This window comes from Ambystoma mexicanum, chromosome 10, assembly GCF_040938575.1.
Source record: "Ambystoma mexicanum isolate Mex_15411 chromosome 10, UKY_AmexF1_1, whole genome shotgun sequence".
In the NCBI taxonomy this organism is placed as follows: domain Eukaryota; kingdom Metazoa; phylum Chordata; class Amphibia; order Caudata; family Ambystomatidae; genus Ambystoma; species Ambystoma mexicanum.
Window position 1 is genome coordinate 152756840 of NC_090932.1, and position 26963 is coordinate 152783802.

General features: G+C 46.7%; 1 protein-coding gene across 5 annotated transcripts in view; it reads right to left on the reverse strand.

The window, feature by feature from the left end:
* Positions 1-26963, reverse strand: part of ADD2 (adducin 2) — a 573955-nt gene that overhangs the window by 201766 nt on the left and 345226 nt on the right. For all 5 annotated transcript variants that reach the window (XM_069617650.1, XM_069617649.1, XM_069617648.1 and 2 more), the window contains one exon: positions 7453-7572. In XM_069617650.1, coding sequence (XP_069473751.1) covers positions 7453-7572 — 120 coding nt within the window. The remainder of the gene's footprint in view (positions 1-7452; positions 7573-26963) is intronic.

The following is a 26963-nucleotide window of genomic DNA, read 5'->3' on the forward strand; positions in this document are numbered from 1 at the left end:
CTGAGATCCCTCTGGAGTAGGGTTGGTAGGGTTGCCTTAGTAAGAAATGTCTCTCGCATCTGCGAGATGGTAACAGGGAGGAGTCAAATGCCATAAGCAATGCGCACCTTCCATTTCTATAGCATTGAGACAGGGGAGAGGCCGATGTAATGAATCACATATTCATTTGCTCTCAACAACAGGCCTGCTGAACAGGAACAACGCAAAACAAGCAATCCAAAAGGTCATGTGCTAGATTCTGTTCTGAGCAACAAGGGTCTGTGATGCTTGGCAGTTACAAGCACACTAATGACCAGATTCAGATGGCCTGTGAAGACCAGAGCCTCACAGGTGCTGTCATTGAGCCAGGAGCAAGCACTCAGGACCCAACTTCCTGAACATGTTTTGCATTGCTTGAAGGAAGGAAAGACTTCAAAGACCACAGCGGATAATGAATTAGAGCGTGGTTTTGTAATTCATTATAGAGGTACGTTCACAAGTAGCAGGAATCTTGCACAGTGTGGGAGCATAATGGGCTTAAACTAGTACCATGAACAGACGTTCCTTGGTTCATGGAAGCCAAGGCTACCTGGACTAGAATTGTAACATTCGTAGCCAGTTTCTAGAATTCCTCCACAAGGTTTGGATTTTATTGCCAGGACACTTTCACAGTTCAGAAGCAAAACAGAAAGATGATGTGTCTGCCCCACCCCCATTCCTCTCTCCCCTGGGATCACAGGAGCCCACTCCCTCTCCATGCATGGCCACATAATTGTAACACACCCTCCTATGAGCCATGAAACTGCTCGTTTTGGGAAGGCTAGTTTTCATTTACAGCAGTCTAATCTTTTGTCAACAATGCGTCAACCAACAAGTGGCCCCACTTGAACAATATTAATGCTGGGCCCCAATTTAGGTGAGCAGACACAATCTCATCTGGCTTTAATCAATTAAGGGATGAGATAATGAAGACAGCTGCTAAGGACATGGCAATCAAGTCGCAAATGCACAATATGAAAGATGAGAACAAGTGCAGGATTGTTCTTCTATCTTTTCATTGAAGCCTTAAGTATGTTTATAAGGAGGAGGTCAGTTGGATTTATATTGGTAACATTTTTCACAATAATGAATTGTACCCACTGTAAACAATATGCAATATATTTTCCTTTATTGTTAAATCTTTATTCAAATTAGCTACAATCAGGTAAACATTTCTGTTAGATCATGGTTACATAAGCAAATATTTGAGTTCAATGTCAATGCAAGATTTGCATTTAAGAGTAAAGCAGTGTGGTACCGTTAAAGAGTGTGGTACTATCAGGAATGCGGTGCTATCAGGCTCCTGATAGACCTGAACTATCTGTTAATTCAGTTTTATGACTTTTGGATAAAGCATGTTTACTATCACAGAGCAAGTGTAGCATCAACTAGTTTGAAGCCAGTTTTATGTTTATCTTCTTACCCTTGAAGTATGATATTGCCATATGGAGCCAGTACCTTTGCACCAAATGCTGTCACGCTATACCTGGCAGATATCACTAAAGGGATTGAAGGGTAGATGCAAGGATGCTGCGGACAGACATTTTTAATAATATGAGGAATGGAAGAGAGAAACAAATGGAATACTGTGTTCAACTCGAGCCCCAACAAACAAATAATGAGGGCTAAAGTGTAAAGGAGGAACTGAGTATAGCACAAGAAGCTAGAACAAGAAAGCCCCATTCTCACTCTTGGGTGTGGTTTTGGGTTGATCAGTATGATATAATAATGGATTGTAAACAAAGGACATATAATTAAAAAAATGAAACTGCAAAAGATGAGGTCTTTTAATTTCAATAACAAACTGTATACATTTCGTTCAAGACAATAGGTACTTTTATATTATGGGCCATGGCTAGTTATCAATGGATCTTAAAGAGGTTTATGTAGTGCCATATAATAAGAGTGAAATGGGGCTGATTTCTTATACGTGTCCACAAGCATTAGCACATTGGTTAGTCTTTTTGTAATTCAATTCCATATCAGACACTAGTTTTGATGGAGGCTATGCATTTGTTGCCTCTTGATGTTTAACCTCCATTTGCATTTATAAACCTTGTATTGTATGATCCATGCAATAAAAACAATTTAATTTGCCCAGGATGGATTAAGTTATTTGTTTTGGCCTACTGGTTGCACCAAACCCAGTTTATTGAAATGTTATTTTGTATAACAATAGCTCTGCTGCATTGTGCTCGCCTTGGAAGCAAGATGACACGAAGCAAAGCAGGTTCAATCCCTGGGTCCGCGCTTAGAAACCGCTGGGTATTTAAGCGCTTTATAAATATGCAACTAAGACGAAAACAATTACACAACTAAAAACTAACAATTCCTGTAACAGAGCCTCGATGCCCGCAGACTCTGTGAGCGCTTTAAAAATCCAAAATAAATAAATAAATAAACAAAGTTAAGATGAACTAGCAAGTGAAGCAATACCACTTAAACAAATCACAGGCTTCACACAAAATTAAAAAAGGCCTCAGTGTTTCGCATGAAAGCGAAGTGTAAAAAATGAGCAATTGCGCATGATGGGCAGAATTTCTCAGTCGTATGCTTCAAATCTGAACTATGTATTTTGGCTACTCTGCGTGTATCACATGGTGGTTAAGGCCATAACAAAATATTGAATTCAGTAGTCAAGATATTAAGTTCAAAAGCCAACAAGATATTCCATTCAACAGCCAAGAACTTAAATTCAAAAGCTCACACGTGTTTCACCCAAAGGTTGGGAAAGCCAGTTTTGGGACAAAACAGACATACTGTGGGCAATTCCCCCTATGAAACTCCATAAATTGGCATAACCAAAACTCTAAATGTGGCAGTAAATTCCCATTGCCACATGAAGGGACCAGTAATTTAGTTTAGCAGTATCAGCACAAGAAATACTGCCACACTCGAAATGAGGCCCAAATGTGTGTGCAAAATCACAGCAGATATATTGTTTAGTATCATCTTATAAATCTGTTACTGTGAAATAAATGCTCAAAACTCACGAGAAGCCCTCACAACGGTGTCTGGACAGTGACATGTTGAGCGATTGTTTCAAAGACGGGTGTTGATAATATTGTTATGTAGAACAAAACATTTTCAAGCTGAATGGTTAACATTTTGTGGGTTTGGTCTACTGAAACCGTCAGCACATGGTGCCAGAAAACAAATCTACATTTTAAAATAAAACAATGAAAAAGTAATCCATAAAATGTGATTGCGATGCTCCTGTCACATGCATGTGCAGCCATGCCTGAGAGGGCGAACATTTAGTTGTGTGGAAGAATTCTGTTGGCCGGTGACCAGAGAGCAACAGCTTCATAAGCACTTCCATAAAGCCTCCAATGCTGCTCTAATCATTTTAACGTGAAGTAAAGCAACATTGTATGTGGTCTTATTTATCACACACCCATAAAATAAGCAAATTCAAATATTTTTGTTCATCCAGTATATTCGTTTTTCTTTAATTAATAGAAAATAGATGGACGGAATTGCTGAAATTTGGCCTAAATACTGGTGTCACTCAGCCGACTTGACCTGATTCCAATTCCAGGAAGCGTTGTACCTTTTCACTCAAGTTATGGGCCAATGAAAGGGACACATGAACTGCCACTGTGCAGTGTGGCCACTCTTTCCAAAAGCAACAGCAATGGAACTCTGAATATTAAGGTTTTCACTTTAAAATTCAGGTTTCTATTTTATAAACTGCCATTTGTGTACCTGCAAAAGTACGGCCAATAACGAAATAGTAAGAAAATGTACTATTACAAACAAAAAATCCTTTGCAGACGGCATTTTAGAGTGAAACATTGTGATCTTCACACCAAGTCGCAAAGGCTCAGTATGTTATAATTTGAGTAAAATCAGTCAAAGGTGAAGAGCAATCCTCTGATATCCTTATATTTATTTGCTGTTATTTTCAATAAAGGTTTGTTAAGAATGAAACGACCCAACAGTGAAATGCAAGTCCAATTCTTCTAAAAATACAGTCAAGCTTGTATGAAATAAGACTGGCAATAATTTCGCCGAAAAGCCAGTAACGTAGGCTACACCAGCACACAAGCTGGTAAAGCCCCAAAAGCCTGAGTTAAGTGCTTATGGATTTGAGCAAACTAGGATTGCCTGAAGCTGAGGTCTATATGTCTGGTAACACCCAGGCTCATAGCTCAGGTGCTCTGTTTTAATTATGGGAAACACATTCAAACTCCAAAATCTATGCTCTCAGATGAAGGGGATGTTTCCGACAGGAAAAATACTAGACCAATGTGGTCACCAAGGAACTAGAAAAGGGACTCCTTCAAAATTTTGCAATAAAGAAGCCGTGCCAGAACAGCAAAGCCTGAGGACAGGACAAGAGGAGCTGCAGAGAGATGGAGCCAGCAGAAGAACAACACCAGAAGCAGATAAGAAATTATGGGATGTGTACTGAACCCCTCAAGTTACTCAGAACTCTGTTTTATTTTTACCTAAAGTTATTGATCATGGCAAGCTACTTGATTGGCTGCAGTAGTGCACCTCTTGTGTACTATTTGCGCTATAAACCCCTTGGTGTATGTGAAAGCCGCTAGTATTGATCCGGGGAAGTAAGAATGAGGCCCTGGGTGTGATACCAGGTGGCAAGCCCCCTGCCAAGGGGCTTATAGACATTAATACCCTTGGAAAGGCTGCATGGTGCACTGCCATGGCCTGATACTTGTCCGAAGTGGTGATTGGCAGCAAGCAGCGAGAAAATGTGAGTGAAGCTGACAGACAGGACTGTGCTGTGCATTCCGGGCATCATCCAGGGAAGCCGGTGATACAAGTCAACAATGAGACGAGCCATTGAAGCCAGGAGACGTGTGGATCACATTGACACCAGTGCGGCAGGCTCTGATCATGGAAGGCAGTCGAGCACAAGTGGGAAGATGATGCTTATTGGATAAAGACGAGTGTGTTAAATTGGTGCCATAGAGGGCTTAGTGACATGTGTTAAACTCTGAGTATAACCAATAAGAACTCTGCATTTCCTAGTATCTGGTATTTTTAAAAGAATTCACCATTATACACAATATATTCTTCACTGAGCCAATCTCGGTTTTCTTGATAGTGACAGTATTAATTTCCTGGAGTTTCACCTGGGACAATGTAAACTGAGGCCAGGCTAATATGCGACTAAACATCTAGGATTGCCCGAGGACACTCTCGAGCCCCCCATGCATCCAACATTACACTGCATTCTAATTCATGATTCTCCAAATCTGCCGTGGGGAAAAACCTAATTATCTCATCCCTTTAGGATTTATCCACTCCTCACGTTTGCTGAAATATGGTCCACCTAACAGGACTAATATGGAACCATGATATCAAACAACATTCTTCCCCAGCTACATCCCTCCCTCCCGGTGTTTATAGAATGTATTTCCTGTTTTTCCATTGTCTTATCTTTCCCTCACTCGTGTTCATTTTTCCAGAAGGTTACGACCTGGATACCTCTGGCGGGGTGCACGGTACCCTACTCCAAGGAAACGGCTAGGCTCTCAGAAACAGCTACATTGGTGATTTGGTGCAGTATAAAAGCATATTAATATAATATAACATAACATGACACACTCTTCTGTGTCTCCTCTCGCTAGAAGATAGGACAAATATGAATCCATACTAATACACACACATTTAGCAATGCCTAACTTTCTCTGTGTGTCTGCAAACTCCTTTCAACTCTTCCTTGCCTCTTACTTAACCCTTGCTCATGCTATTTTTCCCCAGCAGACAAAGGTCAGGTGACAGCGGACAGTCGCACAATACTTCTCGGACATGGATTCAGCACTCTGAAACTACGACAGTGGTGTTTTAGTGTAGTACAAAAGCATAGTAACATAACATTTGCCCTCGAAAGAATTACCAATGCTTCCACCTCATAATGTATGCCATATTGCTGAGCTCCTTGGTTACTCTGCAGCCTTATTTGTGTTTTCATTTCTCTAACCAGCCCTATCAACCATGTTCCAGAAATCAGCCGGGTCCCTTTTGCATGCTGTGAAGGCATCATGAAGCAAGACAAAGACAAAAGATTCAAATTTGTACTAAAAGTACAATTATTTAACTTAAAAGCAGGGTGGAGTAAGGCCTAACTTGGTCTATGCAAAGGTGGTATTTCCCGACCTAAAAATAATTAAGGATAGTATGTGTCAGGATGTCCAATTTAAGTCTCTGTCTGTGTCCAAAACCTATACTTGCCCTCACAACTAATTGTATACAATGTGTAGGGATGTCCGTCTCAAAAGAATAGTGTTCAAAAGAAAGGTCAGTGCTTCTTCCAGCTCTTGGTTTAGGGTCAGCTTTTCCTTCTCCAAGTTCAAAATAGTTCTCAGAATATTGGGATTCCCTTCTCCAGGAGTTCAAACCTTCTTGCTTCCAAAATAACACAGTTCCTTGGGACACCTTCCAAGTCGGGGTCAATTTCCCCAAGAGTTAAAACCCTTACCAATTCTGGACTTCTTTTCTCAAAAGGTCAGAGCTCCGAGCTTTCCCCACTCTGAGGCACCACACGGCTGGAGGCTGCCATCTACCCCCACCGGGGATCGAGGTAAGTGTTTTCCCTCCCCCACCACCCCAGATCCAAACAATCTCCTCCCTGCCCTGCCAACCCCACTTACCTTCTTTTTGGTCCATTTCGGGAGCAGACGTGCTGGGAACACAGGTGGTCATGGAAAGGAAGAAGGGACAACACGTAGTCCCTTCTCTCCTTTCCATGGTGGCCATTTTCTTTGTTTACATGTTCCTTATTTGTTCGTTTACCTTTTTCCATTCATTTTGAAAGGCCGCCATGGAAAGGGAAAACAAACTCTGTTTTCCCTTCCCCAGCTGCCATTTTCTTGACTTTTTGTTCTGTTCCGAAACGCCAGAGCGTTTTTGGAACAGAACAAAACTGCTCTTAGTACCCCGGTTTTACGGGCTGGGGTACTTGCAAGATCATAAAACAATTAGAATTAATTTGAGTGCATAGAAGAGAAATGTTTCATAAAATGTATATGCCTGAGGACACATATGTCATAGCGTGCACAATCTTGGTTCATTTATGGTGTGATTCCTGTTAATAGCGCAGCTTTATTAACGAAATATGTTTAATTTTATACATTTAGTTGGATAGAGATTATGTGCTACTTGTGGTCTCTGGTAAAAAGATAAGAGTTCAAAAACATAGGAACATTTCTGTCACCTTAATATCATCTTCCCTTCACAACAGTCTATGCTAAATGCTTTTCCAGGCTCACAAAAGTAGGATATATAGGACAAAAGTGCCATTTTAACCTTCCTATCTTCCCTCCCCCTATTCCCCTCCCACGCATCCTCTTTCCTCCCCCTTTCTTCTTCCTTGGAACTCTAGGGTGTTGCTGTTTTGCATGTGGTATGTTACAAGATTTCAAATGAATACATTTAATTAAATAACACCCGGTGCATACAAACCTTGTTCCTGGTTTCCAAAACCTCACGTGGGTCGGTGAAGAGAGGCACAAATTGATTAGGATTTTCTGTTCGAATTGCTGTTCCACTGCTGGTTTTCACCACCTCGTCTGCCTTCAGCCACTGTACAAACGAAAGCACAGTCACATATCATTCTCTTAACCAGGAAGGTACTGTGCTCCGCATTCATTTTAAAGACCATTTTCCAAAGGGCCTGTCAAGACCCGAGGTTGTGGATAAAACAATGAGAGCAGTCGTAGCGATTAATAGCATTGTCCATGCTGAGGGGAAGTGCACCTGGAAGGTGACATTGGGAACATTTTCTTAAAAGTGCAATTTGCATGCAGGTGACCACTCATGTTACCACGTTCGTGCTGTTGGGTCCCCTTGCATGCGTTTGTTTTCACATGTACAAAATGCAGTGACAAACGAAAGAGTAAAAACAGACAAAATCACTGTCACCTTTCATTTTAATCCCCATTTTGTAAAAAAAAAAAAATGCTATCTGCAAATTACACTTCGCAAAGGTCATTTACAATAGATTCCTAAGGGATCCACCTGATTTGAGGAGCTGCTATAGGTAGGTGGGTTTCACACAAATCCATTCGTTTAACACCTGCATGAAAATCAGAGACGACAAACCCGACAGAAATGTTAATTCCATTTCATGCTCCTTCATACAAATACCTGGAAAATTCCTGATGTGCAAAAGTAAGGTGTAAATGGCTAACACCTAGACTTTGAGCCTCATTGAGTGGCGGGTGGTGCTTGGGAGTGAAGGGTGCACTCTGTGCCTTCTGTCATCACAGACCTTCATGCTGACGGTATGGCCCTCAGAACAGACAGGGCGACATTCAGAGAATCTGTGCTCTATGTATTGTCAGACATTCTTTTTGTAGTATATGTCAGTGACACGAACTGACATATGCTACTTTTTGACAGGTGACATATGTTATTTAAATATGTATGCCTAAAATATTTTTGGTTTAAATTACATATATGGAACACCTATGGCATATATGTAATGCATAACACATATTTTAAAAATATCGCATGGTCATTGTAACATTCAGCAAATGATAATGCCAGACTCCATGACCTCAGACTCAATTTAAAAACAGAAAATACGTGTTCTTTTTTATACACAAAGGTTTTGTTGCCAGGTGGAGCTAGAGGTCCACCCTGTCAATCTGCAAAGTAAGTTGTAAGACTCCATTGCTCACTATCCTCTCCAAACATCACACTGTGGGCCTCAATACCAGTTCAGCGGTGTAGTAGATATTTCTGTTACTGCCACTTATTTTTGGGGGTAACGGAATTACAGCTGTTTTTTCTAAAGCTCAGAATTCCGAATATGGAGCACAAGTGGAGGATTCACCTCCAGCAAAACGCTGGAGGAAAATGTTCCACTTTTCCTCCACACATCGTCGGAATTACTGATTGCGGTCAATCCACTAAAATTCCCAAGCAGTCCGATGACTCCGAAAATGAGGAATTACACTGCCCTACCACCACTCCTATTCCCAAGGTAAGCCCATTGGACTATGTGGCGGTAACAGTAAATGATTGTGGCAGTAATTCACCAGATTTTCTGCCGTATTACTGCCAAACCCGTAATGAGGCAGACTGTCCTTTCAGCCATTAGTCCTTAGCAGTTGCTTCATTCAGGTTCTCGGATCACATCATTCCCTCTTCAGTTCCCTGACTCAGTGGGCTTCTTGGTTCCGTAGTGATCCTCAACGCAACACTGCTGCCTTCCTTGATGGTAGGGACCAAAGTTCTCTGCATTCTGTGCTGTTTTGCATTGTCAGCACCCATGCACTTCAGAAGAAAAGCCTGGTCAGCACCTCTGCACTTCAGGACAAAAGCTAGAGCCTATATCATTCCTTGGGTTTCTGTATTATGCTCTTGGAGTATCTGAACCACAAGCCTCACCATGCCATGTCCTATTTGTTGTCTTTCACTTATCGGTTGCAATAGCAACTCAACTGCCAGAGCCCCAACCCTCAGAATGTGATTATTCTTGTGCTTCCTTTGCTTGCCAGTGCCTCTGCACTTCATTTCTTGACTACTGTAACAACAACAAAGATGCAATACGTGTTTGTCGTATTTGACATGACATTGCCAGTGCCAATACACTAGAAATTTGGAGTGTTGAAATCATAATTCCTTTGGCACAATTATTCCTTAGTTCTTTTGGATGTGTCAATGCCATTGTGCTAGTCCTTTGGAATGTAAGAACCACAACTCCCAAAATGCAATTCTTTTTTGGGTCTCTTATTTTTGTCAGCGTCACTATGCTAACCTTTAGGAGTGTTAGACCCACAACCCTTATATTACAATTCTTCCTTCGTTCTCTCTGCATTTTCAACACCTTGATTCTAGGTTTTTGGAGAGTTAGAACCATGCACTGTCCAACACACAAGACGTGCATGATCTCCTGGTTTTGTAAATTCCACTGCACCAGCCTAGCCGTTTGGAGTATAAGAACCAGTGCTCCAGATAACATTTTGTAGTGGGAGGATTGTACTGCCTGTTTTTAAATATGTTTTTTAGGGGGTAAAAATAGTTTCTTCCTGTAGCACTGTGTATACTAATAGTACAAATATATCCATGCAGCTGTGAGGGGGAAGCAGGAAGACAGCACCTTATGTGTCTGTTTCTTATTTTTTGTTGAGAGTATTTGTACTCCATTGTTTCTTTTTTGGCGGAGTATGTGTACATTTCTAGCCATTAAAAGTGGTTGATACACCCTTAGAACAAATGTAACTGATTAGAACAACAACTCCCAATCTGCAATTCTTCTTTGGTTCATTTGACTTTGGCAGTGCCAATGTACTAGGCCATTGGAGTGCGCAACTCCCAATCTGCAATTATTCTTTGCTTCTTTTGACTTCGGAAGTGCCACTGTGCTAGGCCAGTAGTGCGCAACTCCCAATCTGCAATTCTTCTTTGGTTCTTTTGACTTTGGCAGAGCCACTCTGCTAGGCCATTGGAGTGCGCAACTCCCAATCTGCAATTCTTCTTTGGTTCTTTTGACTTTGGCAGAGCCACTCTGCTAAGCCTTTGGAGTGCACAACTCCCAATCTGCAATTATTCTTTGGTTCTTTTGACTTTGGCAGAGCCACTCTGCTAGGCCATTGGAGTGCGCAACTCCCAATCTGCAATTCTTCTTTGCTTCTTTTGACTTTGGCAGAGCCACTGTGCTACGCCTTTGGAGTGCGCAACTCCCAATCTGCAATTATTCTTTGGTTCATTTGACTTTGGCAGTGCCACTGTGCTAGGCCATTGGAGTGGGCAACTCCCAATCTGCAATTCTTCTTTGGTTCATTTGACTTTGGCAGTGCCACTGTGCTAGGCCATTGTAGTGCGCATCTCCCAATCTGCAATTATTCTTTGGTTCATTTGACTTTGGCAGTGCCACTGTGCTAGGCCATTGGAGTGCGCAACTCCCAATCTGCAATTATTCTTTGCTTCTTTTGACTTCGGAAGTACCACTGTGCTAGGCCAGTAGTGCACAACTCCCAATCTGCAATTCTTCTTTGGTTCTTTTGACTTTGGCAGAGCCACTCTGCTAGGCCATTGGAGTGCGCAACTCCCAATCTGCAATTCTTCTTTGGTTCTTTTGACTTTGGCAGAGCCACAGTGCTAGGCCTTTGGAGTGCGCAACTCCAAATCTGCAATTATTCTTTGGTTCTTTTGACTTTGGCAGAGCCACTCTGCTAGGCCATTGGAGTGCGCAACTCCCAATCTGCAATTCTTCTTTGCTTCTTTTGACTTTGGCAGAGCCACTGTGCTACGCCTTTGGAGTGCGCAACTCCCAATCTGCAATTATTCTTTGGTTCATTTGACTTTGGCAGTGCCACTGTGCTAGGCCATTGGAGTGGGCAACTCCCAATCTGCAATTCTTCTTTGGTTCATTTGACTTTGGCAGTGCCACTGTGCTAGGCCATTGTAGTGCGCATCTCCCAATCTGCAATTATTCTTTGGTTCATTTGACTTTGGCAGTGCCACTGTGCTAGGCCATTGGAGTGCGCAACTCCCAATCTGCAATTATTCTTTGCTTCTTTTGACTTCGGAAGTACCACTGTGCTAGGCCAGTAGTGCACAACTCCCAATCTGCAATTCTTCTTTGGTTCTTTTGACTTTGGCAGAGCCACTCTGCTAGGCCTTTGGAGTGCGCAACTCCCAATCTGCAATTCTTCTTTGGTTCTTTTGACTTTGGCAGAGCCACTGTGCTAGGCCTTTGGAGTGCGCAACTCCCAATCTGCAATTATTCTTTGGTTCTTTTGACTTTGGCAGAGCCACTCTGCTAGGCCTTTGGAGTGCGCAACTCCCAATCTGCAATTCTTCTTTGTTTTCTTGGCTCTTAGCAGCACCAATGGCCATGGCGTTTGGGCTGTTAGAACCTTAACTCCAACATGCAATACTTCTTTGGTTCATGTGGCTTTGTCAGACAGCATCCACCGAATCTCTCTGCCATCTTGATTCAGGCTCTCGCCATCGGCCATCTCTTTGGTATTGAAGGTTCATGAAGAATGACTTCTCTTCTTTGCACCCAGCTCTCAAGTATTCTTCTCGCTGCGAGCTTGTTGGCAAGAATGTGCTTGCCTCCCTGCTTCTCTCAGGTAGGGCACCTTCTCCAAAAGCCTTTCACTGACTAGGCAATTTCTTCAGCCAGCTTTACAACAGCAGTTTTTCCAAAGGCCTATTTCTCACCATTCTAGCAGCGTTTCATGCTCTCAACGTCACAGTTTCAATTTGCTCTCTCTACTATATGCTACTGATGATCTTCTAGAATGTCTCTGGTGCAGGTCTTCCTCCTCCACAATATACTTCTCAATGACCGAACCTCTTCTCTAGCCATTTTCTATTTCTTGGCCCACGGCTTTGCTTGCAGGTCACTTATTCATAGACATCGAAGAGATTGTTGTGTTCACCAGAACTGTTTAAGGTATATGGGTCAACTTCATCACAACCTATACCAGATACACTGCATATATCGGAAACGTCTCACAGGGTTAGATATGGTATCAAGCCTTCCATTGGTGGGAAGCATATGGCATTTTATCAAAAGGTGGTTGCATTGTGTTCTCAATAATAATTCTCCAAACAGTGCAAGGTTTTGTGATAGGTTGTTTGTGCCGTGATGCAGGCACTCACAGTTCTCTCAGGTTCATCAGTATTTTCTCTCTCAGGAGTTAAGAGAACAAGCTTGCCATATGGGCCATAGAGAGGATGCGTCTTCACCCACAAAAAAATATCTTTTTGGTAAAATGAAAGGACATGGGTTACTGGCTAGTTATCAATCTAAGAGAACTCAACAAGATGACATGAATCGTCACATTTTATTTTTTATTTAAGGGCGTTTGGTTACAAAATAAACCTTTTGCACTACACAAATCAATAAAATAATTTACCACAATTAAATACAACAGCAATTAGATACAACGGTAAAATAATCGCCACTTTAAGATGCAAATGACTGTACTGTTGAGAGATGTGCTGAGGCCAGGAGATTGGTTCGTGAGGTTCAATTTAAGGAGAGCTTTTCTTGCATCACCCATTTGGTGGGAGCATAGGAAATGTCTACAGTTTGTATCTGGCAGTGGGGCTTACAAGTGTTTGCCTCTTCCTTTTGGTCTTACTTGCACCCCCCCAGTGTTGCATCAAATGTCTGCATCTAGTGGCAGCCTTTCCTGGGACACAGGCGGTTCGCCTTTTCATTCATCTAGACATCATTCTGATCATGGGTTCTTCACTGCAGTAAATCGAGGCTTATCTATATATAATGATTTCTGTCCTTCAAGACCAGGACTTCACTATCAACAGGCCCAAGTCAGAGATGTCTCATTAATTATCAGTTAAAATAGGAAACTCACTATCACAATTGATGAAAGATTTAGCTAAAAGCAAAAAAATGTTTGCATAGTTAAAAGCAGTTGCTTATCAAAACAATATCACTTGTGAGGAACCTGAGGGCGTCCTCACTTCTTTTCCCCTGTAGCCTCCTCTCGGGTGGCCAGGGAAATGCTATCGTTTTTGCATCTTGACCCTCGGGTGAATATGCGAGGGAAGATCACCTGAGTGGAGGAGACTTGGGCAGTGAGGAGTGGACGTCCTTAGGTGAAACATGGTATCCCCCATTTCACTTTCATTTTTTTTTAACTTTATTTTTGATTCTTTTACTATAATAAGTAACAAGGTTAACCAAAGAAACATAAATAACCACAGAAGAAGTTACACCATACAAAATCGACTTGCCCCGACCCGCCAGGCCGCCTGCCCCCACCATACCTCAGTGTACCGCAACTGTCTTTATCTATGCCCCAGATGCTTCTAGTTGATAGTTAAGGGGCTTCAAGGACCGACCCTGCTCATATAGTCACTGTTCTAAACCCGGCCCACCTCCTCTAGTCCACCTGGGTCAGCAGGTAGTTTACATATGGGCCCCAAATGTCTGGGGGGCGGGCGTGGAGTGGCAGGGTTTTAATAAAGTTTGTTTCAACATCATGGCAGTAAGTCACATCCTGAAGCCATTGTCTCTATGATGGTGGTGGGACTCTGCCCCAGGACATCGCGACTCGGCATCATGCCAGCACCAGCAGTAGGTTCGTAAGTTTCCTTATTGCGGAAGGAAGAGTACGTGTACATCCCAGCATCGTTACTAAGGGGCACTTTGGGATCTGTTCCCCTACAACTGCTGAAGTCATGGTCAGGATCTCATCCCAATAACGGCTGACAGGAGGACACTCCCAGGCCAAGTGAAAGAAGGTTGCCGGGGTGGTGTTGCATCTCTCACAGGCTGGGGATACGGTTTTGTGGTGCCGATGGAGTTTGCTCGGGGTAAGGTAAGTCTGATGGAGAAAGTGGAAGTGGACCAGTTTGAATCTCGAGTTGAGGGCAACTTTTTGCGTTTGTTTTTGTATATAGAGCCAGTCTTCGTCACTTATGGCATCTGCCAGGGTTGTTTCCCACCTGGATTTAGGAGTTAGTTGGGGTGGTGTTGTCGTGAGTAATTCTTTGTAGATGATCGAGACGAGTTTGCCTTCCCCGCGAGTCAGGTTTGTATTGTGTAGCAGTTTCCAGGTGGGTGGCCGCCTTGGGAAAGAGAAGAACCGTGAGCTGAGTGCGTGCCTGAACCGGAAATAAACAAACATGTCCAAGGAGGTGATTGTGCTGCGTTCTTTTACTTGTTGCAGGGACATACAGGTGTCTTTGATAAACCAGTCGTCGATTGTGATGATGTGTAGCTTGTCAATGAGTTGGAGGTACACATTCTCTGTTGTGAGTGGGATTCCGGGTATGAATTTTGCAGGAAGGAGAGGCGAGTACCTTTCCGCGATATTATGCTTGCGTGCTATCTTCTTCCAGACCCCATACGTGGTCAGTACCACGTTTAGGGTGTTCATTGGAATAGTTAATTCGCCCAAAATTGCTGCTCTCAGAAGGTAGGCGGTGACCAGGGCTCTTTCAATTTGAACATGTGGCCGAACGGACTGAGTTGTGTACCAGTGACTCAAAAACTGAGCCTGCGCAGCCAAGTAATAACCTTCCATGTCAGGAAGAGAGAGGCCACCTTTCATTGTGGGTTGAATCATGATGGAGTGTGCGACTCTGGCGGGTTTACATGCCCAGATTAAGTCTAAAATGAGACTCTTCAATTGACGGAAAAACCTTTGTGGTAACAATAGTGGTATATTTGTAAAAAGGTATAGAAGTTTGGCGAGTATGATCATTTTGACAATCGAGGCTCTTCCCCAAAGTGTCTGGGGTAGGTGTTTCCAACGCGTTACCTTCTCGGTGAGTTGGGCCATGGTTCTGCCATAGTTATCGCGGAAGACTTTGTTGCGGTTTCTGGACAGCATTATCCCGAGGTATCGGACCCCGGATTGCTCTCATCGAAAGTTGAAGTCGTCGGTGAACGCCTCCGTGCTTGATGTCAAGGGGAAAATTATTGATGTACTGTTATTGATTTTTAGCCCTGAGAATGTGCCAAATTTAAGAACTTCTCTCATCACTGGCTTCAAATTATCGGACGGGTCACTAAGAAAGAGGGCCTTGTCGTCGGCATAGAGGGACAGGATCAGTTTATGCGGACCAATAGATAGACCTTTGTTCATGAATTTGGATCTCAAATTAGCAGCTAGGGGTTTCATGGCCAAAGCGAACAACAATGCCGACAGGGGGCCACCCTGTCTGGTGCCTCGTTTCAGTTCGATGGGAGTGGATTTTGTGGATCCTATGGAAATGACTGTCTGGGGCTGGTTGTATAGCAGCAAGACTAGTCTGAGGAAGCGCAACCCCAAGCCCATTTTGAATTAATAGATAATAGAATAGATAAGGCCATTCAAAAGAGTCTAAGGCTTTTTCAGCATCAAGAAGAATGGCTATGGCTTGAGTGGCTGGGTCTAGCGCCTCTATAATGCCGAACATCCGACGGATACCAAATGTGGTATTCCTTCCGGGTACAAATCCTGCTTGGTCGGCCAGTACCAGTCCAGGCATTAGGGGAAGGAGCTTATTGGTCAAAATCTTGGCAAGTATTTTATTGTCCAAGTTGATCAGTGATATGGGGCTATACAAGCTGCACTCGTCAGGAGGTTTGTCGATCTTATGTAGTAAGATCAGGTTTGCTTCCCGCAGTGTCAGGGGTAGGCACCCGATCTCCTCAGCTTTCTCGAACACTGCCAACAGGAGAGGGGCCAGCATAGGACCCATGACTTTATAAAATTCCCCTGTTAGGCCATCTGGACCCGGCGCCTTGAATCCTGGCAGTTCCTTTATGGCTCCCAGTACCTCCTCTGCTGTAATCTGTTTGTCGAGGTGTGCCCGCATTTCATCAGATAGCCAGTAAAGTTCAGTATCATCAAGATACTGGTGAAGAGCGTCGGGGGAGCTCGTGGATTTAGAACTGTAAAGTTCTTGATAGTAATCACGGAAGGTTGCAACGATCTCTTCTTCAGAATACACCTGTTTTCCCTGCTGGTCTCGGATGCACTCGATGGCAGGGGGTTTCTTATCTGCTGCTAGCATCCTCGCTAGGAGGGCTCCAGATTTTTGTCCCTCGCCATATTGACGTATCAAGTGGTTTCTCCCAAGGTAACGAGCCTCTCGTTGTGCATTAGACCTGATTTTGTCTAATTCAGCTCTTATAAGACCGAGCGTGGCCTGGTCACCAGTGGATTCATAGGAGTTTTCCAGGTCTTTTAGGCAAGTCTCACTTTTTTGCAGAGGTCATTGCATATCGTTTTCAGCACCTCACATTCTTTGGCGATGCAGACCCCTTTCGTGTAGCATTTAAAGGTTTCCAAGAGGGTTCCGAAAGCAGGCGCTGTGTCCTGGTTCAAGTCGGGGGAACAATTTGATTTCCTCCTGAAGTTCTTGTGCGAACACTGTGTCCTGGAGTGCCTCAGATTTAAACCTCTATGAGTAGCCTCAAACTTGCTGACTTGCTGGGGCGGCGATCAACAAGACCGGAGAGTGATCCGAAATGGTACATGGTAAGATTGAGCACTCGCCCCACTGCAATGCACTGTTTCTGGACAACAAGAGGTAGTCAAGGGGCGAGCTGGACCCATGTACTCATGAGTGGAATGTGAATACACAGGATGATGGATGGGAGTGCCGCCATATGTCCGTCAAGTTGTAGGTATCGCATATTTCACGGACTTGAGAAGTCACTCTCATATTTGAATTGGAATCTATGCGCGACCTGTCACACTCAGGGTCTAAAACGGTGTTAAGATCGCCAGATAACTGTGGCGCTGGAGATGTCTGCGAGTCGTTGCATTACCCAGTCAAAAGAGTTGCCGTTGTCCACCTTTGGCCCGTAGAGGTTCACGAGGACCAGGTGTACCCCCGCTAGGATCCCATTCACTAGCAGATTCCTGCCCTCTGCGTCTCTGGCTACTTCCACCGGCTTGAAGTTGATGTTCTTGCTGATCAAAATCGGGACCCCTCTGGCGTATGAAGAGTAAGAGCAAGTAAGATGGGTCTCCTGGATGAGGGCAATGTCCACTTTGTGCTGTTTTAGAAAGAGGGAAATCTTCCGTGACTTGGTTGGGTTGCAGGCCCCTCTAATGTTCCACGTGATTATGTTGAATGGACAACTATGGTGGAGGGGTGGAGCAGACTCTTGTGGGGGTGATATTTACGCTGACTTATGACGATGTGCGTGAGCACTGTGGTCCATCAGACTTGGGTAGAGGCCGGGCGGCATGGCCGGGTCTGCTGCAGGTGCAACTTCTAGAACTCAGAACTCTTCCCCTTCTTGATCCCCCCCGATGGATAACCCCCAGCATAACCGTAATGGAACCCCTCCTCCCCCAAGTTAACCAAATAACAAACAGTGCTGAGCCTGGAGTGCTAGTGCCTCCCAAGAACAATGCCCAATGATAAAAGCTTCAAGAGTGCCCGGCTGTATCTCCCCCGCTGCACAGAGATAAATGCGCAGCATCCTCCCTGAGTCTCCTCACGGGGGGTCTGCTCTGCCGCGCTCTCTCCGACGCTGGCTTGGCTTGTTTTTCAGGGGGTGGCAGCCGATCTCATCTACGAAAGCGCTAGCATCCTAGGGGGAGGTGAGGAACTGTGTTTTGCCACCGTGGAGAATTCGCAGTTTCGCTAGAAACAGCATCGAGTATTGGATATGTCCCTCTTGTAGGCAGTGTTTTACACCAGTGAAACCTCTCCGCGACGCCTGGACTGAGGGTGAGAAACCAGAAAGAACTGGATTTCATCACCCTCATATTGCAGGTCGCCTTTCTCCCATGCTAGCTTGAGGATAGCATCCCGGTCGCGGAAATTGAGAGGTTTTGCAATAATGGGGTGCGGTGGGGTGCCTGGGACTGGGCGATTGGTCGGGATCCTGTGTGCCCTCTCCACCACAAAGAGCGGGGAGGACGCTGTTGCCCCAAAGAGAGCTTTGCATAGTTGTTCAACAAAATCCTCCATTTTGGCTGAAGCCTGTTGCTCTCTTATCCCCACCAGCCGTATATTGCTTCGGCGGGCGCGCCCTTCAAGGTCTTCGTTTTTCGCAACCACTTCCTTCACTTGCCGCTCCAACAACGTGACTCTGTTAGTCAGTGCAGAGGTTTTGTCATCTAAATCAGATACTCTTTGTTCTACAGAGTCAAGGCGGTCGCCATGCTTGTCCAGTCTATGCTGCAATAGATCAACTTTAGACAAGAGCGCGTCCATTTTGACATCAAGATTGCCAATGCCAGCTTTAAGCTCGAGAAGGATCTCGCGAATGTCAATTGGTGGGGGGGGACATGAGGTCTTCTTCTAGGCCCGTGGTGGAAGGCTGAGCCATTGTCGGGTGTATTTGTTTTGGTGTTTTGGGAGTGGTCCCGACTTCAAAGGGTAGCTTACGTTGACCTTTATCAGTTTTGCCCATTTCATTTTGGTGGAGTACACCCACTTACACTAGCGGCCGCTGGGGAGTTGAGGTGCCAGGTATGGCCGTGGGGCCTGGTGAGGCCACAGGGCACTTGCCGGAGCCGGTTACACCAACAGGAGGGTCGTAGATTTGTCACGGTCTCTGCCGCCGCTGGTGGCCCACAACCAGGCGCTGCTTTGCTGTGGATCGGAAACATAAGGTGAGTGCAGCGTAGATCTGATGAGGACTTCACCACAGTGTGTTGAGACTCCGGATGGTGTTGATGTAGGACGCCCCCAAGGCCCAGAGGCTGTGTCTGTCCTGCAGTAATAGTGCTAGAGTTGTGAGATGTGGTTGCCGCAGAATTCTGGGTAGGAGTCCCCTCCGTTGGGGCAGTGGACTTTCAGTAGGGTCCGGAATCCACAGTGTCCTCTACGTTGTGCGCTTAAAGCTGAATTGGTCTCGTTTGTTGTTGAAGCGGGTCCAGCTCTGGACTTAAAGAGGGGGCCCCGGCTCTTATCTTATATTGAAGTACAACCACCCCACTCATGAGGCACCGTATCCAGGTAGGGAGGTGGGTTCACCTCGGGACGCGAGGTGTGCCACTATAGTGAGGATTGCTGGAACACGCTGATGTAGCAGCCTTGGGCCCGCGAGGGCATGTAGATATGCCTCTGGGGGTGCCCTTCAGGTGAAGCTTGTTTCTGGGGTGGTGAGGGGATCGCTGATGCCTCCAGAGCAGGTCAAGTGGGCACCAGATGTCACAGGAAACAACTAGCCGAGCCCCCAGCCCCTGAGGGTGCCCACCACGGCGCAGATGGAACCCTGTAGAGCCAGATGGGACGGCCCCCGGGAGGCCGGGAGATTCTCCCCCTCGTGCTTTAAAGTGAAGACGGTGACCGCCACGCCCGATCGAAAAGGAGGGGTGTGGGCTGTTGTAGCCGTCTCTGAGGTCAGTCGCGGCGGCCCCAGGGGACGGGGCTCCGCCAGGATGTCTCTCAAGGTCCCCGCTCACCTGAGATCCACCGGGCACCCTGCGTTACTGTCCGTGCTGGCCGCCGCAGGCACGCACCTCCAGGCGGGAGGGCGCCAGGCAAGAGACAGGGGGCCCGCCACCACGAGACCAGTCAGGCCGGCGGGGGTGACCAAACTCCCTCCTGATGGACTGGTGCTGCTTATCTCCGCCCGCGGACCACCGATGCTCACCGGGACCATCGTCGATCACCCCGAGCTCCAACGTGGTTGTGAGGCAGGGCGCATGTAGGGCTGGGTGACGCCACACCGGACACCGTGGGATGGGCTCCGAACTGCCTCTGCCTCCAGCGTCCGGCGGCCCGAGCACACAAACTGCTCCACCCCGGTGCGGCATGGCTCCCGAAGCGAGGCTCAAATCGGGCACACGACCTGCCCGCAGGGGATGTCGCTGCTGGGCTCTGTCCGCCTCCCCAGCCGCTGCCCAGGTGCTGCCGAAGTATTGGGCTGCGCTGCGCACGCCTCGGTGACGGAGCTGGTAGCTTATTTTCCGCTCGCTGCTGGGGTTTCTCCGGGATGGCGTACTGTAAATATTGCTGGTTCCACAAGTGAAAGGGCTCACAATGGCACCGCTATTTCAGGATATATCTGGGCACTATACAGAGCTCTCTAGTGAGCCACCATCTTGGACGGCTCTCTAGCGCCCTCTCTCCATTTCACTTTCATGATGAATCCTCTATCCCTCAAGCCTTTGTAGGGTACTGTCAGCCCTTTCACTGTCCTTCCTTCCTAACATTCCCCAAGAGACACCAGCAGACAGCAGCAGGAAGAGACCAACTAGGAAGACGCATCCTCATTTTGTTGAGACAAACACACCTCACACTCATTGTATTAATAAAGACACATATCAGACTCACTTTGTCAATGAAGACACATATCAGCCTCAGCTGTATACTGGGACGAGGAGGAGGATAGCACGAGTAAGGCAGAACTACCGTTCTAATGGTAAGCGGTCTAGTTTTTCTTGGAATCATCAGGGTGGCAGGAACTTTAAAAACCAACATCCTTTTGTAAATGGAAGCAGCTGTGGAGGCAGAGTCAGCTGTGGAGGCAGAGGCATCAGTTGGGAACGCTACTCCAGGTCAGCAGTGTTGCAAGCAGAGCGCTCGAGACTCGGTTACAGATGCAAAGTGTATGCAGCAGGAAGCAAAGCTAAGGAACGCTAGAGGCTGGTAGCAGCCCGCCAGAGAGAGAACGGCGTGATTGAGCAAAGCCGTCACAGGAATCCTGATTGGCAAGTGGAGCATCGCTGGGGAGCAATGCCACAACGAGCCACTTGGAGAGGAAGCAGGGCCGGTATGGGAAAGCAAGAACCCGTGGTGACAGAGACCTTGTAAAGCCATAAACTCCGACCAGCGAGTGTGGGAAGCACCGGGCTGGCAGGCGCATATGCTATGAACATTGTTTTGTATACCGAACGAACTAAAGTACTTTTTGATACTGAATAGAGTAATTACAAGTACTTTTGAATGCCGAACAAACTGAAATTCTTTATAAATACTTTTGAAGAGGTGGTGCTAGAGAGCCCGATCATGATGCCGGCTCTTCCATGAGCTCCGTGTAGGGATCTGAGTTATCCTGTAAACAGCAGCTATAGAGTCGACCATATTCGTAGTGCCAAGGTGTTCCAAGGTCCCAAGTAACCGCTACGACACTATATAAGCTGAAATCAGCAGAGATCCCTCACAACGCTGAAAAGACAGCCGCGAGGTTGGTGGCCATGAGAGCAGGAAGGAGGCACCAACAATGTGGCGCATCTGCACTGGGCTGACTTGCGGACCTGTTGCAGAGTCTGAAGTAGTGACATGGACCCCGTGGTGCGGTGGAGAGTGGGCGGTCGGGAGCCCCCAGTTGAGCGACAGAGGGTACAACTGCCAGAAGTTGACAGAGAGTCGGTATTGAAGTAGGTGGCAGTGCCCAATCAGAGTGCCCCCTCTGAAGACGAGGCCAGAGGCCGATGTATACGATGGCTGCCCTATGCCCCGATAAGTGAGCCCTTCTATCAGGGCAGACCGCTTGGGTGGTGAGGGGCCCTCAGACCGCTCCTGTGGACTGGTGGATCTCAACCACGTCCCCCATGAATGGCCAGACCAGAGAGAGAGCAGCTTGTTAGAGCAGGCGGGAGGAGGAGCTGGAGCTCTCCTGTTGCAGCACGGTGCCACCACCCCTGCAGTACAGCAGTGACCCAGAGGCGGGTGGTGACCCAGCAGAGGCTGCGAGCAGAGGCAGTGAGGAGCCCGCTCCTAGCACCTGACCACTGGCTCAAACTGAGTGCAGCTAACAAAGAAGGCAAGCTCCTCGGGAACCACAGTTGAATTACAACGAGGGGTAACCAGCAGAGCCGGAGGACCGGCACAACCATTTGCCAAATTAATATATAGCGGAAGGTCAGAGGCAGTAGGCAGCCTGCCAACCTGTGAGAGCTAAAGTGCCAACCATCTGTCAGACAATGCCACAGCCAAGTGAGAGATTTGGGGGGAAAATGTGATCGCTCCCATAGAGCCCCCAACACTCCACAAGGCAGTGTGTGAGGGGAGAACCTGTTTGATCGGGGAGTGCATGCAGTAGGCCACCACTTTTGTAAACAGTGAGGCCCATGGGGGGGAGAACCCTGAACGACCCACGTGTGGAGTTGGAAGGGGAGATCCAAGCCGGGCCATACCATGGTAATTGGTGCAAGTCTAGCCCAGCCCCAACGCTCATCACTCTGCAGGAAGACACTTCCGGAGCCCCACTCTTGCCAGAGCAGAGTGGGGTTCCAGGGCAGCTTGACTCGGTCGGGGCGGACCCATTAGGACTAATGAGCCTGACGACCTCACCTACGGTCACACAAACCTGCCAAATTTTGGGACCTCGCTCACCGAAACTCTGTACTTATGCTGCGGAAGAGGGTGGACACCCCAGATCTCCATTCCTACCCCTGGATAGATTCTAGTGACACTGGAAAAGAAGATCATTGAATATGGGGAAATCTGACAAAATGCAGCGGAAACCTAATTTTGAAAGTGGATCCTCCGCCAGAACACCCAGACCTCAGCATCAGGCAGAAACCTCAGAATCAACAGTGGAGGCAAACTAGAGTGGCACCCGACCTTCAGAGGTGGACATCAGAGAGATCCTGCTCTGAAGGCAGACATTGGCAGTCTTAACTCCAAGCTAGACTCGTTGTCCTCCAAGGTTGACCTATCACAACACTGACTGGACAAGCATGGGGACCGTCTAGACGAGGTGGAGCAAAGGGTATCTTGCCTGGAGGATGAAAATACATCCCCTATTGACAGAGTGTCATCGCTTGAGGTCAAGGTCAAATCGGTGACAGCCAAAAATGAAGATTTGGAGGGAAGAGCTTGCTGCAACAATATTCGCCTGGTCGGTGTGAGAGAACGGTAGGGTATGCTCAAAATGGAAGAATTTGTGGAGGCGCTGTGCAAAGAACTGTTTGGAGAGCCTGCAATGTCCCCATTGTTTGTGGTGGAAAGAGCTCACCATCCTATCATTGCATGCCTCCTAAACTACAGGCCCTGTGACACGATCCTTCGGCTGGCAACAGAGAAAGGAGAGCTCCAGTACGATGGAGATAAAATCCAAATATATCTGGAATTTTCTGCTGCAGTGCAGGCGGCACAGTGATCATTTGCAGGAGTAAAAAGGCACCCGAGGGACTGCAACATCCCATACTCCATGCTCTTTCCAGGGAAGCTCCGGATCCAACACGCAGAGAGGACACAATTCTTCACCTCGCCGGAAGCAGCAAGATCCTTTCTTGATGAGATGTGTGCCACCCCAGAACAACCCGAGACGTCGTAGAAAGGATCAAGACCAGAGAGACCCAGGCTGATGTTGTATGACTTGTACTGTGGTGGGAAGTAACGTTGCAGATACAGAATGGACTGTTCACACCTCAATTACCTGATCCAAATTGCATCGAATACGTATACACCTCAGGTAGAAGGGGAGCCTGCGGACTCGTCCGGGCACTAGCGCCCTGAGCTCTGCATTGGATAAGGGATATGTGTTAAGGGTGAGGGTAGTGACAATGGGCAGGTTGGGGGTTGTCCGTGGGGGAGGGGGATTAAAAGGGACACAGAGACAGAGAGGGGGTGGGGATCGTAGGGTGGCAAGAAAGGGGTTTGGGGGAAGTCATGGTTGTTTGGAGTCCGGTCCTAATCAGTTCACCTCACTGTTATATCCTACAATGCAGGCAATATCTGTTTATTCAAAGAATGAAACAGATGGGAAGATTCGGGCCTCAATGCTCTGGTATACCGAGGGCTAATGGGGTTTAACGTAGCAACATGGAATATAAGAGGGGGGAATAATACTGACAAGATTCAGAGGATCACGCAATACCTTACAAAGACATCACATTGCTGTAGCTCTTCTCCAGGAGACCCACCTTGCCCCCTCCTGCGGAGATAAATGGAGTGCTGGCTGAGGATGCCACAGGTACTTCTCCTCTTACTTCTCATATGCCAGAGGAGTGGCAATATTGATAAATAAAGGGGTAAAGTTCTGTCTGATATCAGTTGCCAGGGATGACATTGAGAGGACACTACTAGTACACAGAGTGCTTGAGGGGATACAGGTGGCCTTGGTAAACTCATATGTCCCATATGTAGACAGCCCAAATACATTTGACTGGTTTATGACACAATTAGCTGGATGCCGAACAGCCACAATTGTGTGGGGAGGGGACCTGAATACTGCACTGGACCCTATCTGGGATAAATCGGGATCGGGTCATGGTGGGACAACTAGGGCAAGCCTACAAGTGCGGGAAATCTGCATGACGTATAATCTCATTGGTTTATGGAGGCAGTGACATTTGGGGGTCTGAGACTACACTTACCACTCCTGGATACAGGGCTCAAGCTCCAGATCAGACCATTTGTTAGTGTCCCGTGAAGGGGGATTTCACTGGGGGAGCAGTCACATTCTCCCTAGAACACTGTCTGATCACTCCCCCTTGCTACTGTAGTGTGCACTGGAGACAGGCGGGAAGGATGGTTATTCTTGGCGGTTCAAATCGGGTGCGCTCCAAGACCCGGTATTTGCCCAGGAACTAAGGGGAGAAATTCAGTCCTTCCACCAAAATAACAATGGCTCAATCACTTCTGAAGGAGTCCTATGGGAAACCCTCAAATGTTATATCAGGGGGTCTGCATGTCCAAAGAAAAATGGAATCCTACGGGTCATCAGAAGGAATCTCACTGAGGGGGGAAATCGGATTAAGGCGTTAAAAGGGGACTATGTAAAAAAAAAATGGCGGCCCGGGCCCTGGCCCAACTGCGGGAAGAACTCGATGGGTTTAGAGCGAACGCTGACCAGGAAATCTGGTTTTTAGTCTGTGGGCATCAGGTGCAGCAATATGGTGAGGGACAGAAACCGGGGACGCTCCTGGCACGCATGATAGCTGCAGATAGACGTCCACCCCTAGTAGAATGCGTGAGGGACCCCCAAGGGGAGTTGGTTCACTCGAAAGAAAACATTACAGAGGTGTTTCTGAGCTTTCTATCAAGATTTGTATGTCTCAAAATGCCAGAGAGACCCGGAGGCCCTAAGAGGTTACCTTGAGGAGACTGAACTATATTGGGTGGAAACACACCTACAGGAGTCTCTCAATAAATCGATCACTTTAGACGAAATTCTGGCAGCGATCAAGGAACTCCTGGGGTCCAAATCACCAGGTCCAGACGGGTTAACGGGGGAGTTTCATAAGGCTTTTGCCCCTACTCTGGCGCCGCTCATCCTTGAGTGTATGAGGAAGCAACTGCAAAAGAGACCCTCCCCCCACGATATGTCAGGCAAATGTAATATTACTACACAACCCGAGAAACCTCTCGAAGATTGTGCCTCGTATAGGCGAATCTCCCTAATAAATGTTGACAACAAGATCTTTGCCAACATTTTTGGCGAAGAGGCTGCTCCCACTGATGCACGGTCTGGTTGGTGGACCGGGCTGGTTTCTTCCCTGGAAGAAACACTACGTTCAGACTCTACTGATTCTTTGGGATCCTTGAGGGGTAGGCCCCTTCCTCCCAGGCAGTCGCGGTCCTCTTGAATGCCGAAAAAGCCTTTGACTCCTTTCAATGGCCCTACCTTTTTGCAGTGCTACAAAAACTAGGGCTAGGGTCCCACTTCATCAAATCGGTCTCCCTCCTTTATACAAACCCTTCAGCAAAAATCATAATAGGACGAGTAAGATCTGCACACTTCGACATGAGAAGGAGGACCAGGCAGGGATGTCCTCTGCCTGCATTACTGTTTGCCCTCGCCATGTAGCCGCTTGCAGCAGACCTAAGAGAATGACAAATCGAGAAGGAACTTAGTCTGGGACCACACAAACTGATCCTATCATTCATTATATGCAGACGATGTGGCACACTTCATTAGAGACCCAGAGACTAACTTAAACCCAGTGCTGCGGGAGGTCCTCAGGTTCAGGGTCTTCTCTGGCCTTAAGAGTAATCACAACAAGTCGGTGGTGTTTCCCCTTAGGGCAGAAACCAGAGTACACCAAGATGAATTTTATCTTAGGTGGGAGTCCACCAGTGTTCGGTAGCTGGGGATGATGCTATCCGAGATTGCGACTGAACTGTATCGCGACAACTACAGGCGGACCATCGAAGGACTCTGCAAAAAGATAACGAGGTTGCGACACCTTTCACTCACGCTCCTGAGATGCATTTCCATTGTCAAAATGATAATTCTTCCCAAACTGTTGTACCTCTTTGTTAATGTCCCCTTACTGCTATCGCACAGTTTCTTTCAACGCTTGTGAGGGTTGATCCTTGATCTGCTGTGGGCTGGGAAACCAGCAAGAGTAACCTATACAACACTTGTACAACCAAAGACAGGAGGAGGCCTGGCTCTACCGGATTTCAAACATTACTACTGGGCAGCACAGGCACAATTCATGGGCCACTGGTACGCCATACACTTCGTATGACCACAAGTTCAGGTTGAACGGGCATAGATGGCCCCTAATTTACTATGAGAAGTAATCATTGGGGAACTCTAAGTCCCACCCAGCACGCTAAATGTGGTTCTAACCAAATACGCGATATGGAAGAGGATGGCCGGGATAGGTGGCATCTCCAGC